Consider the following 20,587-nt stretch of genomic DNA (forward strand, 5'->3'; position numbering starts at 1 on the left):
TTAATCACCTGTACATTGTATAATACTGTTGCACTTTACTGCTACATTTGCACTCTGGTTCGATGCCAAACTTCTTTTCGTTGTACTGTACTTGTGCTGTATAATGTCAATACATTTTAATCTAATCTATGCTCTTTGGGAAACTTGTCTTGTACATTTCTGCATGTGGAATTCTGTAAAAGAAGTCATGCGGAACTCATTCGTTTTAAATCGCTTATTTATGTCGTTTTATATACATTGTTTCGTCTCTAATCGAATCTAATCGATTGTCATTGTTGTTCTACCTTCCAAGGCGTCCCGTAGGCCCAACCACAAGGACCTGAGTCAGGACCACGCCCGCTGCCGCCGCTGGCTGCACAAGAAGAGCATCAAGGCCTTCTACACACCTGTGTTCTCAGACAGCTTGAGGCACGGAGCACAGTACCTACTGCAGGTACACACTACCTTCTACACACCTGTGTTCTCAGACAGCTTGAGACACGGAGCACAGTACCTACTGCAGGTACACACTACCTTCTACACACCTGTGTTCTCAGACAGCTTGAGGCACGGAGCACAGTACCTACTGCAGGTACACACTACCTTCTACACACCTGTGTTCTCAGACAGCTTGAGGCACGGAGCACAGTACCTACTGCAGGTACACACTACCTTCTACACACCTGTGTTCTCAGACAGCTTGAGACACGGAGCACAGTACCTACTGCAGGTACACACTACCTTCTACACACCTGTGTTCTCAGACAGCTTGAGGCACGGAGCACAGTACCTACTGCAGGTACACACTACCTTCTACACACCTGTGTTCTCAGACAGCTTGAGGCACGGAGCACAGTACCTACTGCAGGTACACACTACCTTCTACACACCTGTGTTCTCAGACAGCTTGAGGCACGGAGCACAGTACCTACTGCAGGTACACACTACCTTCTACACACCTGTGTTCTCAGACAGCTTGAGACACGGAGCACAGTACCTACTGCAGGTACACACTACCTTCTACACACCTGTGTTCTCAGACAGCTTGAGGCACGGAGCACAGTACCTACTGCAGGTACACACTACCTTCTACACACCTGTGTTCTCAGACAGCTTGAGACACGGAGCACAGTACCTACTGCAGGTACACACTACCTTCTACACACCTGTGTTCTCAGACAGCTTGAGACACGGAGCACAGTACCTACTGCAGGTACACACTACCGTCTACACACCTGTGTTCTCAGACAGCTTGAGACACGGAGCACAGTACCTACTGCAGGTACACACTACCTTCTACACACCTGTGTTCTCAGACAGCTTGAGGCACGGAGCACAGTACCTACTGCAGGTACACACTACCTTCTACACACCTGTGTTCTCAGACAGCTTGAGGCACGGAGCACAGTACCTACTGCAGGTACACACTACCTTCTACACACCTGTGTTCTCAGACAGCTTGAGGCACGGAGCACAGTACCTACTGCAGGTACACACTACCTTCTACACACCTGTGTTCTCAGACAGCTTGAGACACGGAGCACAGTACCTACTGCAGGTACACACTACCTTCTACACACCTGTGTTCTCAGACAGCTTGAGGCACGGAGCACAGCACCTACTGCAGGTACACACTACCTTCTACACACCTGTGTTCTCAGACAGCTTGAGACACGGAGCACAGTACCTACTGCAGGTACACACTACCTTCTACACACCTGTGTTCTCAGACAGCTTGAGACACGGAGCACAGTACCTACTGCAGGTACACACTACCGTCTACACACCTGTGTTCTCAGACAGCTTGAGACACGGAGCACAGTACCTACTGCAGGTACACACTACCTTCTACACACCTGTGTTCTCAGACAGCTTGAGGCACGGAGCACAGTACCTACTGCAGGTACACACTACCTTCTACACACCTGTGTTCTCAGACAGCTTGAGGCACGGAGCACAGTACCTACTGCAGGTACACACTACCTTCTACACACCTGTGTTCTCAGACAGCTTGAGACACGGAGCACAGTACCTACTGCAGGTACACACTACCTTCTACACACCTGTGTTCTCAGACAGCTTGAGGCACGGAGCACAGTACCTACTGCAGGTACACACTTCCACCATAGGGGGGAGTAAACCACACATGTGCAAGTTTCAAGTCTTAAAGGTGCTATAGATAACATTCAGCCACTAGATGGTGCTATAGATAACATCCAGCCACTAGATGGTGATTGATTGATTGATTGATTGATTGATTGATTGATTGATTGATTGATTGATTGATTGATTGATAACTTTATTAACAGATTGCAGAATGGGTACAATACAGTACGGCTCAATACACACAATTGTTAAGGGGATGCAGACCAGAGAAAGACTTTCGTCTTGTTTACATCAGGGTCCCCCATTTTCAATTGTGCTATAGATAACATTCAGAAACTGGATGTCACACTAGGGCACCAGCGTGTCATTTATCCAATCAGGTGCATTCCACATGGGGGAAATGGGAAGTCAGACAAGAAGATAGATTCCAATTTCCTCTCTGTGCTTTCAGTAGAAAACGATCTGGCTGCAAGCTAGCCTAACTTAGCACAAATCGAATGGAAGCAGATACGAACCACTAGCCTAGCTTAAAACTCCAGGAGAGGTGTTTTAGGGGCCAACAGGAAATCGGTATCTATCTTCTCGTCTGACTCTGGAGAAGACGGTAAGCAGCATTTCCCACAATGTTTGACCGTGTTCCTTTTAATGGACTATTTGAACGTTTGATGTAGTGAGTTGACTCGACCTGGTATACCGTGCGGCAAAGGGAACCGCTCCCGTCTACCTCCGGTCAATGGTCTCTAACTACACACCCTCAAGACCCCTACGCTCTGCATCTTCTGGCCGTCTCAGACCCACTCCTATCCGAGCTCTGGGAGGGTCATCAATGAGAAGCCGCCTTTTCTCAGTCCTTGCCCCACAATGGTGGAATGAACTGCCCACCACAGTTAGGACAGCCGAAACCCGTCCAATCTTTCGCCGTCGACTAAAGACGCACTTCTTCAACCATTATCAAAAAAAATTTAAAATATATATTTTTTTAAATATCTAACCCGAACTAACCTTACTGTCATGCACTTGTCCTAATAAACTAACCTACACTGTAGCACTCAACACTTTGATGAACATTGTTACTCAGCTGATAGAGTTGTGCCCTTCCTGATGACTTGTCGTACAGAACTTGTAAGTCGCTTTGGATAAAAGCGTCAGCTCAAATCAAATTTATTTGTAAGGCCCGACAACACACGTTAATGTCCCCATGGGCTGGACACGTCTTCTTTAAACAAGTCAAGAAGAAACATCACAATAAGTCAAGAACAAAACAAGAACACCATAAGACCCAATTTTTTTTTAAATAAATGCAAAATAGCTAGCTAAATGACTAAATGTAAATGTAAATGTTGACTGTGTTGTTCCCTGCAGGCCACAGGCCTTGGTCGCCTGAAGCCCAACACCCTGGTCATGGGCTACAAGAACAGCTGGAGCGACGGAGACATGAGAGACGTAGAGATGTACATCAGCATCATACAGTAAGGAGACATGAGAGACGTAGAGATGTACATCAGCATCATACAGTAAGGAGACATGAGAGACCTAGAGATGTACATCAGCATCATACAGTAAGGAGACGTGAGAGACGTAGAGATGTACATCAGCATCATACAGTAAGGAGACGTGAGAGACGTAGAGATGTACATCAGCATCATACAGTAAGGAGACGTGAGAGACGTAGAGATGTACATCAGCATCATACAGTAAGGAGACATGAGAGACGTAGAGATGTACATCAGCATCATACAGTAAGGAGACGTGAGAGACCTAGAGATGTACATCAGCATCATACAGTAAGGAGACGTGAGAGACGTGAGAGATGTACATCAGCATCATACAGTAAGGAGACGTGAGAGACGTAGAGATGTACATCAGCATCATACAGTAAGGAGACGTGAGAGACGTAGAGATGTACATCAGCATCATACAGTAAGGAGACGTGAGAGACCTAGAGATGTACATCAGCATCATACAGTAAGGAGACATGAGAGACCTAGAGATGTACATCAGCATCATACAGTAAGGAGACGTGAGAGACGTAGAGATGTACATCAGCATCATACAGTAAGGAGACGTGAGAGACGTAGAGATGTACATCAGCATCATACAGTAAGGAGACGTGAGAGACGTAGAGATGTACATCAGCATAATACAGTAAGGAGACGTGAGAGACGTAGAGATGTACATCAGCATCATACAGTACGGAGACATGAGAGACGTAGAGATGTACATCAGCATCATACAGTAAGGAGACGTGAGAGACCTAGAGATGTACATCAGCATCATACAGTAAGGAGACGTGAGAGACGTGAGAGATGTACATCAGCATCATACAGTAAGGAGACGTGAGAGACGTAGAGATGTACATCAGCATCATACAGTAAGGAGACATGAGAGACGTAGAGATGTACATCAGCATCATACAGTAAGGAGACGTGAGAGACGTAGAGATGTACATCAGCATCATACAGTAAGGAGACATGAGAGACGTAGATATGTACATCAGCATCATACAGTAAGGAGACATGAGAGACGTAGAGATGTACATCAGCATCATACAGTAAGGAGACGTGAGAGACGTAGAGATGTACATCAGCATCATACAGTAAGGAGACATGAGAGACGTAGAGATGTACATCAGCATCATACAGTAAGGAGACGTGAGAGACGTAGAGATGTACATCAGCATCATACAGTAAGGAGACGTGAGAGACCTAGAGATGTACATCAGCATCATACAGTAAGGAGACATGAGAGACGTAGAGATGTACATCAGCATCATACAGTAAGGAGACATGAGAGACGTAGAGATGTACATCAGCATCATACAGTAAGGAGACATGAGAGACGTAGAGATGTACATCAGCATCATACAGTAAGGAGACATGAGAGACGTAGAGATGTACATCAGCATCATACAGTAAGGAGACGTGAGAGACGTAGAGATGTACATCAGCATCATACAGTAAGGAGACGTGAGAGACGTAGAGATGTACATCAGCATCATACAGTAAGGAGACGTGAGAGACGTAGAGATGTACATCAGCATCATACAGTAAGGAGACGTGAGAGACGTAGAGATGTACATCAGCATCATACAGTAAGGAGACGTGAGAGACGTAGAGATGTACATCAGCATCATACAGTAAGGAGACGTGAGAGACGTAGAGATGTACATCAGCATCATACAGTAAGGAGAGTGAGAGACGTAGAGATGTACATCAGCATCATACAGTAAGGAGACGTGAGAGACGTAGAGATGTACATCAGCATCATACAGTAAGGAGACGTGAGAGACGTAGAGATGTACATCAGCATCATACAGTAAGGAGACGTGAGAGACGTAGAGATGTACATCAGCATCATACAGTAAGGAGACGTGAGAGACGTAGAGATGTACATCAGCATCATACAGTAAGGAGACGTGAGAGACGTAGAGATGTACATCAGCATCATACAGTAAGGAGACGTGAGAGACGTAGAGATGTACATCAGCATCATACAGTAAGGAGACGTGAGAGACGTAGAGATGTACATCAGCATCATACAGTAAGGAGACATGAGAGACCTAGAGATGTACATCAGCATCATACAGTAAGGAGACGTGAGAGACCTAGAGATGTACATCAGCATCATACAGTAAGGAGACGTGAGAGACGTAGAGATGTACATCAGCATCATACAGTAAGGAGACGTGAGAGACGTAGAGATGTACATCAGCATCATACAGTAAGGAGACATGAGAGACCTAGAGATGTACATCAGCATCATACAGTAAGGAGACGTGAGAGACGTAGAGATGTACATCAGCATCATACAGTAAGGAGAGTGAGGACAAATACGCTGCTAATGTTGGTGAGCGAGAGACATTGAGACAGAGCAAGAGAGAGCAAGAGAGGGAGATAGAGACAGAGCAAGAGAGGGAGATAGAGAGAGAGCAAGAGAGGGAGATAGAGAGAGAAAGCAAGAGAGGGAGATAGAGAGAGAGCAAGAGAGGGAGATAGAGAGAGAGATAGAGACAGAGCAAGAGAGGGAGATAGAGAGAGAGCAAGAGAGGGAGATAGAGACAGAGCAAGAGAGGGAGATAGAGAGAGAGAGCAAGAGAGGGAGATAGAGAGAGAGCAAGAGAGGGAGATAGAGAGAGAGAGCAAGAGAGGGAGATAGAGAGAGAGCAAGAGAGGGAGATAGAGAGAGAGATAGAGACAGAGCAAGAGAGGGAGATAGAGAGAGAGCAAGAGAGGGAGATAGAGAGAGAGCAAGAGAGGGAGATAGAGAGAGAGCAAGAGAGGGAGATAGAGAGAGAGCAAGAGAGGGAGATAGAGAGAGAGCAAGAGAGGGAGATAGAGAGAGAGCAAGAGAGGGAGATAGAGACAGAGCAAGAGAGGGAGATAGAGAGAGAGCAAGAGAGGGAGATATAGACAGAGCAAGAGAGGGAGATAGAGAGAGAGCAAGAGAGGGAGATAGAGAGCAAGAGAGGGAGATAGAGACAGAGCAAGAGAGGGAGATAGAGAGAGAGAGAGGGAGATAGAGAGAGAGCAAGAGAGGGAGATAGAGAGAGAGAGAGAGGGAGATAGAGAGAGAGCAAGAGAGGGAGATAGAGACAGAGCAAGAGAGGGAGATAGAGAGAGAGCAAGAGAGGGAGATAGAGAGAGAGTGGGGAAAAGAAGGAGAGGTATTTAAAGATCCCCTCCACTCAGAAGTGTGTTGAGTGCGTAACTCCTCCTGGAGGTATGAGGTTTGACTATACAGGTTGTTACAGGTTGTTATCACCAGATCACATTATTCTCCCGGGGAGAGAGAGTTTCTCTGAAATCTGAGTTGCATGTGTGATGTCACTAATAGGTTGACAGTGACACACTACACAGAAAGCTGTGTAATATATATTAATATAAACTGCCGGTAAATATCAATGGGTGCTTGTTGCCAATTTACATCCAAGGCATTTTCAGTACTTTATTGTACAATTTGGTGGAAACAAATATATTTAGACAAATTGTTCTTCAATAAAGAAACATTGTAAGCATTTCAAATACATCTGGAGGATATATATAACTTATATTATATATTTATATATATTTAACTTAAGTAGTTTTTCTGGACATGCATGTAGTTTTACACTGTGTGTGTGTGGTGTGTGTGTGTGTGTGGTGTGTGTGTGTGCGTGCGTGCGTGTGTGTGTGTGTGCGTGCGTGCGTGCGTGTGTGTGCGTGTGTGTATGTGTGCGTGCGTGTGTGTGGTGTGCGTGTGTGTATGTGTGCGTGCGTGTGTGTGTGTGCGTGTGTTTTCAGCGATGCGTTTGACCTCCAGTATGGTGTGGTGATTCTCAGACTGCAGGAGGGACTGGATGTCTCTCACATCCAGGGACAAGGTACTCCGTCTTCATATCAGGCCTCAAATTAACAGATATCTATGTATGTGTGTGTCTGTAATCTATCTACCCATCTATCTATTTATGTATTTATGTATGTATTAGTTCGGTATGGGACTTTCAGTCTATCTATCTATCTATCTATCTATCTATCTATCTATCTATCTATCTATCTATCTATCTATCTATCTATCTATCTATCTATCTATCTATCTATCTATCTATCTATCTATCTATCTATCTATCTATCTATCTATCTATCTATCTATTTAAATATCTATATCTATGCGTATACTGTAGGGCTGTCCCCGACTAAGGATTTGGATGGTCGACTATGATTGGCCAAATATCATTCCATTTGGGCTGTGGGGGGTGCTTAATGTCTGAAGGAGTCGACTGAAGGCTTCTTGTCCTCTGTGGGGGCTGTGGGGGGTGCTTAATGTCTGAAGGAGTCGACTGAATGCTTCTTGTCCTCTGCAAAAGCATGCAATTGGTCCACTGATGGATACATCTTGATATTTGTCTAGTCTAGTGTGTTCATTAGATGGGTGAAATCCTCTTTCAGTGCCTGGTTTCGTAGGCAGATAGCCTCTGGTATGCATGCCATTAGCGTTAGCCACGCTTCTAGGCCTCTTTTCTTTTGGAAAGAATGATAAAAAAAATTATTATAAATATATATATATATTTTTTTGTATTCGACTAAGAGGTTGGCTAGTCGACTACGGCTCCTTTCGACCGATTAGTCGACTAATCGACTAATAGGGGTCAGCCCTAGTTGCCTAGTATACTGTATGTACTGTATGTCTGTGTGTCTCTCCCTCCAGATGAGTTGTCCTCCCATGAGAAGCCAGCAGGGGGCATGAAGGAGGAGGTAGTGAAAGTGACCCTGACGAAAGACTCCAAAACCAGCCCACTGATACTGAGAGGTAGAGGACGGAGGAAGGGAAGGAGGGAGGGAGGGATAAAGGGAGGGAGGGAGAGAGGGAGGGAGGGAGGGATTGAGAGAGGGAGCCAAACTTCTTTCCGTTGTACTGTACGTGTGCTGTATGATGACAATACGTTTGAATCTAATCTATTAATCTAATCATTATATATTAATAGACTAGAAGTCCCCTCTGACCCTCACAAACTAGTGGCTGGATTGATGGATAAATTGTTATATGAAGGATAATGTGGCTGGATAAATGATAGAATGAACTCTGATCTGACCCCCTCCCCCTCCCACAGACACAAAGTCTCATCTGAGTCTGGCAGACCAGCGAATGTTGGAGAGCAGCCAACAGTTCAAAAAAAGGCAAGGCAAAGGCACCATAGACGTCTGGTGGCTCTTTGATGATGGAGGTGGGTTAATATTAACTCTTTGATGATGGAGGTGGGTTAATATTAACTCTTTGATGATGGAGGTGGGTTAATATTAACTATTTGATGATGGAGGCGGGTTAATATTAACTCTTTGATGATGGAGGTGGGTTAATATTAACTCTTTGATGATGGAGGTGGGTTAATATTAACTATTTGATGATGGAGGTGGGTTAATATTAACTGTTTGATGATGGAGGTGGGTTCATATTAACTGTTTGATGATGGAGGTGGGTTCATATTAACTCTTTGATGATGGAGGTGGGTTAATATGAACTGTTTGATGATGGAGGTGGGTTAATATTAACTGTTTGATGATGGAGGTGGGTTCATATTAACTGTTTGATGATGGAGGTGGGTTAATATTAACTCTTTGATGATGGAGGTGGGTTAATATGAACTATTTGATGATGGAGGTGGGTTAATATTAACTGTTTGATGATGGAGGTGGGTTAATATTAACTGTTTGATGATGGAGGTGGGTTAATATGAACTGTTTGATGATGGAGGTGGGTTAATATTAACTGTTTGATGATGGAGGTGGGTTCATATTAACTGTTTGATGATGGAGGTGGGTTCATATTAACTCTTTGATGATGGAGGTGGGTTAATATGAACTATTTGATGATGGAGGTGGGTTAATATTAACTGTTTGATGATGGAGGTGGGTTCATATTAATTCTTTGATGATGGAGGTGGGTTCATATTAACTCTTTGATGATGGAGGTGGGTTAATATGAACTGTTTGATGATGGAGGTGGGTTCATATTAACTCTTTGGTAATGGAGGTGGGTATAAGAGTTTGGGGAGTAAGGGGCGACCGGGTAGCGCAGTGGAGAATGCACTTGCCTACCACCGCAGAGACTCTGGGATCGAATCCAGCTGTCAGCGGTACCTCCGGCTTCGTCAGTCCCTACTAATAACAATTGACAGTGTTAGCGGGTGGGAAGCCGGCGGGGTATGTGTCCTGGTCGTTGTAAACTGCGGTTCCTACTGGCCGGTCGGGGCTCCTGTTCAGCAGGGAGGGGATCTGGGGGAAATAGCGTGAACCTCCGCACGCGTTACATTCCCCCAGTGAGAGTCCTCGCTGTCAGGTGAAAAGAAGCGGCTGGCTGGCTCCACATGTATCGGAGGGGACATGTGGTAGTTCTACACCCTCCCCAGGCCGACAGTGGGGCAATGCGCAACGACCAGGAAGGGAATTGGCATAACGACAAAATTGGGATGGGAGCAAAAAAATATACAGAAAAAGTGAGAGAGAAAAAATATTTGAAAAAATAAAAAATTGTGGAAAATTTACTATAGCTCGGCCGAGAAAGTGCCGATCGACTTGGGATTGGTCTCTCCGTGTTCAGGAGACTCAGGCGTATAGAAGTCTATTGGATCATGTCTCCAGCGCCCCCACAGCCGTAGCTGCAACCACTTACGTCAAGGCTCTCCACATTCATTCATTTTCTCCCCCCGCTCTCAGAATACCGGAAGTCTATACACCTTCCTGCCATGGAGTGATCATGTTTTTAATATTGTCTGTTTTCACTGACATGTGACATTTTCTATATCTTTTTGTATTGGTGTGCTCTCAGTGTCGTTTTTATTTGTGTTTGTTTTAATGTTGTTCTATATGTGAAAATTATCTGTATTCTGCCTTTTTGACCAGAGCCCACTTGAAAAATGTATTTATTTTGTCCTCGATGCTCCAGGTCTGACCCTGTTGATTCCTTTCCTGATGACCAACAAGAAGAAATGGGCCGACTGCCGGATCCGTGTGTTCGTCGGTGGAAAGATCAACCGCATCGACCACGACCGCAGAGCGTGAGTTCCTCAACGTCAGCGCTGTTAAACACTTACACTCTTAAAATGAAACTCCCTTGTAGCTAGGAACAAACAAACCTGAAGAATGAAAGTTGTACTTATTAAGATGTGCTTAGAAATATTGAAATTGTACTGTTTATGTATTTAGGGGCATAAAAAGTATTTAACTATACATACATTTGATTTTGGTAAACAGCTGAGAGGATAATAAACTATCTATCTATGTATGTATCTATCTATTAGGGCAGGGCGATTAATCGAGTTTCAATTTTAAATTATTTTGTCTTACCACGATCATGAAAACAAGATCATCTAGATAAAACGATTATTGTGCCGCATGTCGCGTTCCTCTCATTTTGTCTTGTGTTGTAAATGCAGCGCACCCTTCCTTCACACTGGTGCGCTCCGCCCGCCCCTCCCCCCTCAAGCCCAAACAGTTACACGTACACTCTTAAAATGAAACTCCATTGTAGCTAGGAACAAACAAACCTGAAGAATGTACGGTATTTCCAAACGCTATTTCACCCAAGTTCGATGATTTTGTTGAAGGCTCCACAACCTCTTTTGTCCACATTTTGTATGTGTTCTTCTTGTGGTTCCTCGTGTTCTGTCACACGTGTTCTTCATGTTCTGTCACATGTGTTCTTCATGTTCTGTCACACGTGTTCTTCATGTTCTGTCACATGTGTTCTTCATGTTCTGTCACATGTGTTCTTCATGTTCTGTCACACGTGTTCTTCATGTTCTGTCACATGTGTTCTTCATGTTCTGTCACATGTGTTCTTCATGTTCTGTCACATGTGTTCTTCATGTTCTGTCACATGTGTTCTTCATGTTCTTCTTGTGGTTCTTCATGTTCTGACACACACGTGTGTTTGTGGTTCTTCATGTTCTGTCACACATGTGTGTTTGTGGTTCTTCATGTTCTGTCACACGTGTGTTTGTGGTTCTTCATGTTCTGTCACACGTGTGTTTGTGGTTTTTCATGTTCTGTTACACGTGTGTTTGTGGTTCTTCATGTTCTGTCACACGTGTGTTTGTGGTTCTTCATGTTCTGTCACACGTGTGTTTGTGGTTCTTCATGTTCTGTTACACGTGTGTTTGTGGTTCTTCATGTTCTGTCACATGTGTTCTTCATGTTCTGTCACATGTGGTTCTTCATGTTCTGTCACACGTGTGTTTGTGGTTCTTCATGTTCTGTCACACGTGGATCTTCATGTTCTGTCACATGTGGTTCTTCATGTTCTGTTACACGTGTGTTTGTGGTTCTTCATGTTCTGTCACATGTGGTTCTTCATGTTCTGTTACACGTGTGTTTGTGGTTCTTCATGTTCTGTCACACGTGTGTTTGTGGTTATTCATGTTCTGACACACACGTGTGTTTGTGGTTCTTCATGTTCTGTCACACATGTGTGTTTGTGGTTCTTCATGTTCTGTCACACATGTGTGTTTGTGGTTCTTCATGTTCTGTCACACGTGTGTTTGTGGTTCTTCATGTTCTGTCACACGTGTGTTTGTGGTTTTTCATGTTCTGTTACACGTGTGTTTGTGGTTCTTCATGTTCTGTCACACGTGTGTTTGTGGTTCTTCATGTTCTGTCACACGTGTGTTTGTGGTTCTTCATGTTCTGTCACACGTGTGTTTGTGGTTCTTCATGTTCTGTTACACGTGTGTTTGTGGTTCTTCATGTTCTGTCACATGTGTTCTTCATGTTCTGTCACATGTGGTTCTTCATGTTCTGTCACACGTGTGTTTGTGGTTCTTCATGTTCTGTCACACGTGGATCTTCATGTTCTGTCACATGTGGTTCTTCATGTTCTGTTACACGTGTGTTTGTGGTTCTTCATGTTCTGTCACATGTGGTTCTTCATGTTCTGTTACACGTGTGTTTGTGGTTCTTCATGTTCTGTCACACGTGTGTTTGTGGTTATTCATGTTCTGTCACACGTGTGTTTGTGGTTCTTCATGTTCTGTTACACGTGTGTTTGTGGTTCTTCATGTTCTGTTACACGTGTGTTTGTGGATCTTCATGTTCTGTCACATGTGGTTCTTCATGTTCTGTCACACGTGGATCTTCATGTTCTGTCACACGTGTGTTTGTGGTTCTTCATGTTCTGTTACACGTGTGTTTGTGGATCTTCATGTTCTGTCACATGTGGTTCTTCATGTTCTGTCACACGTGTGTTTGTGGTTATTCATGTTCTGTCACACGTGTGTTTGTGGTTCTTCATGTTCTGTCACACGTGTGTTTGTGGTTATTCATGTTCTGTCACATGTGGTTCTTCATGTTCTGTCACACGTGTGTTTGTGGTTCTTCATGTTCTGTCACACGTGTGTTTGTGGTTCTTCATGTTCTGTCACATGTGGTTCTTCACGTTCCTAACAGGATGGCCACCCTGCTGAGCAGGTTCCGAATCGACTACTCTGACATCAACGTGCTGGGAGACATCAACACCAAGCCCAAGAAACACAAGTAGGACATTATTGGGATCATTCTGGGGAAATGCACACATTTTGTCACTCAAACACCCAGTGGTGGAAGAAGTACACAGTTCCTTTAATGAAGTAAAAGTAAAAATACTCAGATAAATGAGTACTCTGGTAAAAGTAAAAGTCCTCCATTCAAATAGCAAATAGTGTTTGCTATTGCATGTGCTTAAGTATCTAAAGTAAAAGTACACATTCTACATGACGTTTGTATAATAAAATTTTGCATAAAACGCCTGAATACCCAAAGTAACTTGAAAGCTATTCTTGAACCATTTATAGCACATGCATGAGTCTGGCCTCTTTTGAAAGGGAACATTCTGAGTCACTCTGAGTGCTACTGTAATAGAGTTACAGAGGTTTGAACACACTGAAATATACGTTTTCTTTTTTTACTTACATCTGAATTATTTTGCGGGCAGATGCCTCTTAAAGGTTCCAGCTCAGAGGTATTAGCTGGAAAACACAATGGGGCCATAGCCTGAAGTCTTATCTAGTACAGGTCCAAAGTCGATAACAATACCACAGAAAATTTGAGTTTTACACATGTTTTTCTAATGGTATGTATAGGCATGTTTATCCAAAATGGCCCTTGGCAACAATGAACTAATGCGTGCAGCAGAAGTCTAACAAGTCTGGAACTTTACGGCGAGAGAAAACCATGTCTTTTCTGGTAAACATCCCTCAAGTCATATATCGTAGTTTCCAGAAATTCATTGGCTACAAAAACTGTCAATAATTTTTACCGTCAGAGGTGATTGGTCCGATTGCCGGGAGGCGAAACTGGAGGTGGTAACTTTTTTAAAACTGACATGGCTGTTTGGTCTTATAACGCGAAATTGGAACCAATGTTGTTGTTGTTCACGCCCCTTTTCCAAGATGGCAGCTCCATGTTTTTAAGCTGTGAGTTTGTGAGATTTGATGTATTTTTATGGCTTTTTTATGGCTTTTTTTTCTACACCTGCTTGACATTGCCTTCATTCAGATACTGGCTGGACATAATCTGAAAATCTGCTTGGATTAGCTGCTTTCTGTCTGGTTTGCTGACATGCTTTCCCTGAGCTGAGGCCTACTCCATCTGCTCTACAAGCTGTAGCCTCCATCTGCCCTGCTTTGTGGGCTAAGGCCTACTAGCCTTCCAACTAGCCGCCCTCCACCAGCCCTACAGCAGCTGCTTGGATTACCTGTTTTCTGTCCTGTTTGCTGACATACCTTCTGTGAGCTGAGGCCTACTCCATCTGCTCTACAAGCTGTAGCCTCCATCTGCCCTGCTTTGTGGGCTGAGGCCTACTAGCCTCCTTGCTGGCCTCTACCAGCCCTGCAGCAGCTAGCCTCTACCAGCCCTCCAGCAGCTAGCCTCCACCAGCCCTCCAGCAGCTAGCCTCCACCAACCCTGCAGCAGCTAGCCTCCACCAACCCTACAGCAGCTAGCCTCCACCAACCCTGCAGCAGCTAGCCTCCTCTAGCCCTGCAGCAGCTAGTCTCCACCAGCCCTGCAGCAGCTAGCCTCCACCAGCCCTACAGCAGCTAGCCTCCTCTAGCCCTACAGCAGCTAGCCTCCACCAGCCCTGCAGCAGCTAGCCTCCTCTAGCCCTACAGCAGCTGGCCTCCACCAGCCCTGCAGCAGCTAGCCTCCACCAGCCCTGCAGCAGCTAGTCTCCACTAGCCCTGCAGCAGCTAGCCTCCACCAGCCCTGCAGCAGCTAGCCTCCTCTAGCCCTGCAGCAGCTAGCCTCCACCAACCCTGCAGCAGCTAGCCTCCACCAGCCCTGCAGCAGCTAGCCTCCACCAGCCCTGCAGCAGCTAGCCTCCACCAGCCCTGCAGCAGCTAGCCTCCACCAGCCCTGCAGCAGCTAGCCTCCACCAGCCCTGCAGCAGCTAGCCTCCTCTAGCCCTGCAGCAGCTAGCCTCCACCAGCCCTGCAGCAGCTAGCCTCCACCAGCCCTGCAGCAGCTAGCCTCCACCAGCCCTGCAGCAGCTAGCCTCCACCAGCCCTGCAGCAGCTAGCCTCCACCAGCCCTGCAGCAGCTAGCCTCCACCAGCCCTGCAGCAGCTAGCCTCCTCTAGCCCTGCAGCAGCTAGCCTCCTCTAGCCCTGCAGCAGCTAGCCTCCTCTAGCCCTGCAGCAGCTGGCCTCCACTAGCCCTGCAGCAGCTAGCCTCCACCAGCCCTGCAGCAGCTAGCCTCCTCTAGCCCTGCAGCAGCTAGCCTCCACCAACCCTGCAGCAGCTAGCCTCCACCAGCCCTGCAGCAGCTAGCCTCCACCAGCCCTGCAGCAGCTAGCCTCCACCAGCCCTGCAGCAGCTAGCCTCCACCAGCCCTACAGCAGCTAGCCTCCATCAGCCCTGCAGCAGCTAGCCTCCTCTAGCCCTGCAGCAGCTAGCCTCCACCAGCCCTGCAGAAGCTAGCCTCCACCAGCCCTGCAGCAGCTAGCCTCCACCAGCCCTGCAGCAGCTAGCCTCCTCTAGCCCTGCAGCAGCTAGCCTCCACCAGCCCTGCAGCAGCTAGCCTCCACCAGGCCTACAGCAGCTAGTCTCCTCTAGCCCTGCAGCAGCTAGTCTCCACCAGCCCTGCAGCAGCTAGCCTCCTCTAGCCCTGCAGCAGCTAGTCTCCACCAGCCCTGCAGCAGCTAGTCTCCACCAGCCCTGCAGCAGCTAGCCTCCACCAGCCCTGCAGCAGCTAGCCTCCACCAGCCCTGCAGCAGCTAGCCTCCTCTAGCCCTGCAGCAGCTAGCCTCCACCAGCCCTGCAGCAGCTAGCCTCCTCTAGCCCTGCAGCAGCTAGCCTCCACCAGCCCTGCAGCAGCTAGCCTCCACCAGCCCTGCAGCAGCTAGCCTCCTCTAGCCCTGCAGCAGCTAGCCTCCACCAGCCCTGCAGCAGCTAGCCTCCACCAGCCCTGCAGCAGCTAGCCTCCACCAGCCCTGCAGCAGCTAGCCTCCACCAGCCCTGCAGCAGCTAGTCTCCTCTAGCCCTGCAGCAGCTAGCCTCCACCAGCCCTGCAGCAGCTAGCCTCCACCAGCCCTGCAGCAGCTAGCCTCCACCAGCCCTGCAGCAGCTAGCCTCCACCAGCCCTGCAGCATACAGACTACGTGGCACATACTGCATACGTGGGTGACGCAGCTGTAAATGATGTAAAATGCATAGGAAAGAGGAAAGCAAAAGTACTATGTTTCCCCAAAGACAGAAGTCTCTGATATGAATGACAGAATTCTGGATCTTGTCGCTGCACACCCAACAGTGAAAACCCTGATCTTGCACATCGGTACATGTGACACAGAAGATAAAAAGTCAGAAATCCTAAAACAGCATTTCACTGCTTTATTTAGCACACTCAGCTCCCTGAACATTGAGGTGTGCATCAGTGGTCTTCTTCTTTCGTGTAACGTCAGAGGTCCAACTTCGTATCTTGTAGCCATGCCCTTAACTCTGGTCCCACATCAAAGAGGCTGGCTTCCGAGGGTGGTTTGTATAGGGGGCAGATGGTCAGGATGTGGTCAACAGTCTGCTCAGGGTCTCCACACTCACATGCAGCGCTGTCTGCCAGGCCCCACTTCTTTAATGATGCTTTAAAGCGACCAACCCCAGATCTTAAACGGTTCAGCAGAACCCATTGCCGGCGTGGAAGATCGTCTCCTGTGGCGCCATCTCCTGGATCCCAGATGAGAGGTGGAGATGAGCGTTTCAGCAGACTTCCTGCACTGAGCAAATGGCTTTCAACCAACTGTATCAATGAATCTATGGATTTTATTGACAATTTTTTTTTTTTTGGTGTCAAATCTCCTTATCTTGACAATCCAGTCGGTGTGCCGCAGGGATCGATCCTTGGGCCATTGCTGTTTTCCCTGTACATCAATGACCTGCCGGACATATGCCCTGACTTCAATGTACAGATGTATGCTGACGACAGTAATTTTTGTACATGGTAAAAAAACTGACCTGATCTCATGTAACCTCTCAAATGCAATGAACAAGGTCCAACACTGGTTGCAAAACTCATGCCTACTGCTAAATACAAAATAAAACGGTATGCATGATGTTCAGCAAACGACCAGTCAGAATCACAAGATCTAATGTGTTTCTGGGGGGGGAGGAACTGGAATTGGTTTCCCATTTCAAGTACCTCGGCATCATCTTGGACTCGAACCTATCCTTTAAGAAACATGTCAAAAAAGTGAAACGCACAATACATTTTAATTTAGTTAATTTTAGACAAATCCGGCCTTTTTTAACAGTTGATGCTGCAAAAACGTATCTTCATTGCATGATATTCTCACATATTTAATACTGCTTCACAAACTGGTCATTTGCTGGTGTCACTGTCATGAAACACATCGAACAGCTTTATCATAGAGCCATCAAGGTATTTGCCAGGAAACCATTGGCATACCACCATTGCAATATTTTGAAACAATATAGCTTTTTGAGCTTTGAAAATTTCAAAGTCTTAAAAAGCTCTTGTTTCATCTACAAATGCCTACATGGACTAGCTCCCCCTCCTGTACAGGAATTCATCTACAAAAAAAGAAACACTGGACTCTGCACCAGGTCAGACACCAGAGGTGAAAAAGGGAAAGCCCCACCCTTGCTTCTTTTAGAGGGCAACTAAAAAAATGGCTGAAGTCCAACCAGTCATGTGAACACATGTGACATGCTGTTATGTATTTGTAAAAATGTTTTACTGTTTTTATGTGTCTTGTTTTTATGTATTTGTACATTTCTTACTGTTTCTATGAGTCCTGTTTTTATGTTTGGGGACAACGGATGGAAATTAGCCTTGTGCTAAATCCGGCAATTTTTACACTCCACAGTGTTCATTAATTTTGCATTGTCCCGTCCAAATAAACGAATAAAATAAAAAATAAAAGTAATAGCAGGCCAAGCAGGGTGTCAAACGGTGGCCATTTTAGCTTTCAACCGATGTGTTGGTCGATGGACAACAACACAGCGTGACGGGGGGCGAGGGAAAACATGCCGCAGGCGGACCGTCAGAACGTTAAGAGGTTAATCCAATTTACACCATGACACCAGTCGTACCGTAATCGTAGTGACCAAAAAGCGATGGGCAGGGTCAGTCATAATCTAGTCATAATCTAATCACAGCGTATGTTCCGTTGCAGTGTGTTGACCTTCAAAGAGCTGATCGAGCCGTACAGACTGAGGGAAGATGACATGGAGCAGGAGGCGGCAGAGAGACTGAAGGCCCTTGAACCCTGGAGGATCACAGACAACGAGCTGGAGCTCTACAAGGCCAAGGTACTCTCCACAGCACCCACCTCACTGGCACTCTACCCCCCTCCCCTCTGCTTGTAACTCTAAAAGGCCAAGGTATTCTACAGCACCCACCTCCTGGCACTCTACCCCCCCTTGACTACTACTAACTTGAAAATACTTAAGTTGTACTTGGTGTGTTAAAGGTTGTACTTAAGATGTGCTTAAATATATTGAAATTATACTTTTTATATATTTAGGGGTATAAAATACAGAAAACACATCAGAAGTATCTGAACTATCTATCTATCTATCTATTAGGGCAGGGCGATTGATCAAGTTTAAATTTCAATGATTTTGTCTTCTCACGATCGTGAAAACAAGATAATGGAGAGATCTATTGTACAGTTGGTAGAGTATAGTGCTCATATTACCATATCCTACGTAGGGTTGGGCATCGTTTGGATTTGAACGATTCCGATTCTCCATTTCGATTCGTGTTCTAAACTATTCTCGATTCCGATTCTTTGAGGTGCAGGTCAAAACAGGTCACAGCTTATTTCGCAGGAGAAAACATTTATTTGAAAAATCCTTTATTTTTTTCATACTATTCACATTGTCAGTTGACTTGATACAGTTTAATTTGGTTGCTGTACTGTAACTAGGGTATTCAATTACGTAACTTCAAACTTCAATAACTGTAACTGTAAAACTGAACATGAAACTCTTAACTTAATATTTAATAAACTGAAACCTGCTGAAATAACATTGCAAGTTGGCAGCAGTCTAAAGAGCTGCAGCCCAGGTGGGTGTTGAGATATGTAACAAAATAAAACAGTCATGTGACAAATTAATAAAAAATATATAAATAAAAATAAATAAAATAAATATTTCGGTTCCAGAATCTTCTTAACACTTTCTTCGCCAGGCTTATGTACATCATTATACCATCATCTGCCAGCTCTATTTGTCTATGGAGAAGTTCCCCTTCTTTGCAGGGCTATAACTTTTTAAATTGTATTGCTAAATTGACATTACTATGGCCCATTCAACATCAAGTATCTATTGTTCAGGGTGTAGCAACGTTATACTTTTTCATTCACATATTCATACTAAAATACGGTCTAAAGTATAAATATGTTTTTATCGTTTTCTGCAGCTTTCTGCAGAACGTGATTTATAGCCCTAAATGCATTATATTGATGATTGTATACAGTTTGATGGCGATCGGCGCGAGATAAAAAATTTCAAATGGACGTGCTTCTAGAAGTTACTACTTATCATCTGATGTTGACCGGATGGGGGGGGGGGGGGGTCGTTTATAATTCCGTGGCCAACGTTGGATGATTCATCTAGTGTGGGTGATATGATCATTAGAGCAGTTTGTATTGAACACGGTGAAAAAAAAACGCTGAAACTCACCCCAGTCTCCTCGGGCCGTTGGGCGATCAGCGTGGAGCAGAAATATTCCTATTATGGGATGTTGAAATATGCAATCCATCTCCAGGTTGTATAATAGTATATACGTCCAAATCATGTTGTTTATCGAGTTATTGGTAACGGATTGCTATCCATTGTGTCTAGCTTGAGTCCCGGGACCTATAGCGAGTCATCGGACCGAATTTGGATGAGCACCAGTTTCCGTTTCCGGTTTCCAGTTTGGGCGATCCGCCGATCGGCCACCAGATGGCGCTCTTGAACCGTTGGAGAGTTGAGAGGGGATCAACAGTAGATCTCAAGTCTCTGCGGGAGAAATACGATTGCGATCACAGATTTTTCAATGTTACGGCGTCATTGGCAGAATTAGCATGGCGGGGAATGACGACTTTAGGCGTCCTTGGCAGAGAAAGTGTTAACGGTTCCGGAACCGGAAGTTAGGTTCTCGGTGCCCAACCCTAATCCTACGGTACTGTTACTATTGGTGTGTTCAGTCGGCCCTCGTCCACTCAAACAGTCCTAAATGTATCAGTATCACCAAGTCGTAACAACGAGGTGATAGTGTTCAGCTAGTTAGGTCAAAAAGTCAGGGCCAATCAAATCCAAGGCAGCAGATTCAGACATTATTCAACTTTCTTTTTACTTTCTTTTGTGTTGCAGGATTATTATAATAATAATAATAATAATAATAATAATAATAATAATAATAATAATAATAATAATAATAATAATAATAATAATAATAATAATAATAATAATAATAATAATAATAATAATAATAATAATAATAATAATAATAATAATAATAATAATAATAAGGCTTTTCTAGAATTCAAAGTCATT

General features: G+C 45.1%; 1 protein-coding gene across 1 annotated transcript in view; it reads left to right on the plus strand.

Annotated features, from left to right (window-relative positions):
- Positions 1-20,587, plus strand: part of LOC311235686 (solute carrier family 12 member 2) — a gene marked incomplete at its 3' end in the record, with an annotated part of 117,418 nt that overhangs the window by 90,659 nt on the left and 6,172 nt on the right. Inside the window, 8 exon segments of the mRNA XM_084323154.1 lie at positions 293-433; positions 3,448-3,554; positions 7,365-7,444; positions 8,269-8,370; positions 8,672-8,785; positions 10,504-10,615; positions 13,002-13,088; positions 18,217-18,352. Coding sequence (XP_084179280.1) covers positions 293-433; positions 3,448-3,554; positions 7,365-7,444; positions 8,269-8,370; positions 8,672-8,785; positions 10,504-10,615; positions 13,002-13,088; positions 18,217-18,352 — 879 coding nt within the window.

The sequence above is a fragment of the Notolepis coatsorum genome (genome assembly GCF_963971535.1).
Source record: "Notolepis coatsorum genome assembly, chromosome: 10".
Classification (NCBI taxonomy): Eukaryota; Metazoa; Chordata; class Actinopteri; order Aulopiformes; family Paralepididae; genus Notolepis; species Notolepis coatsorum.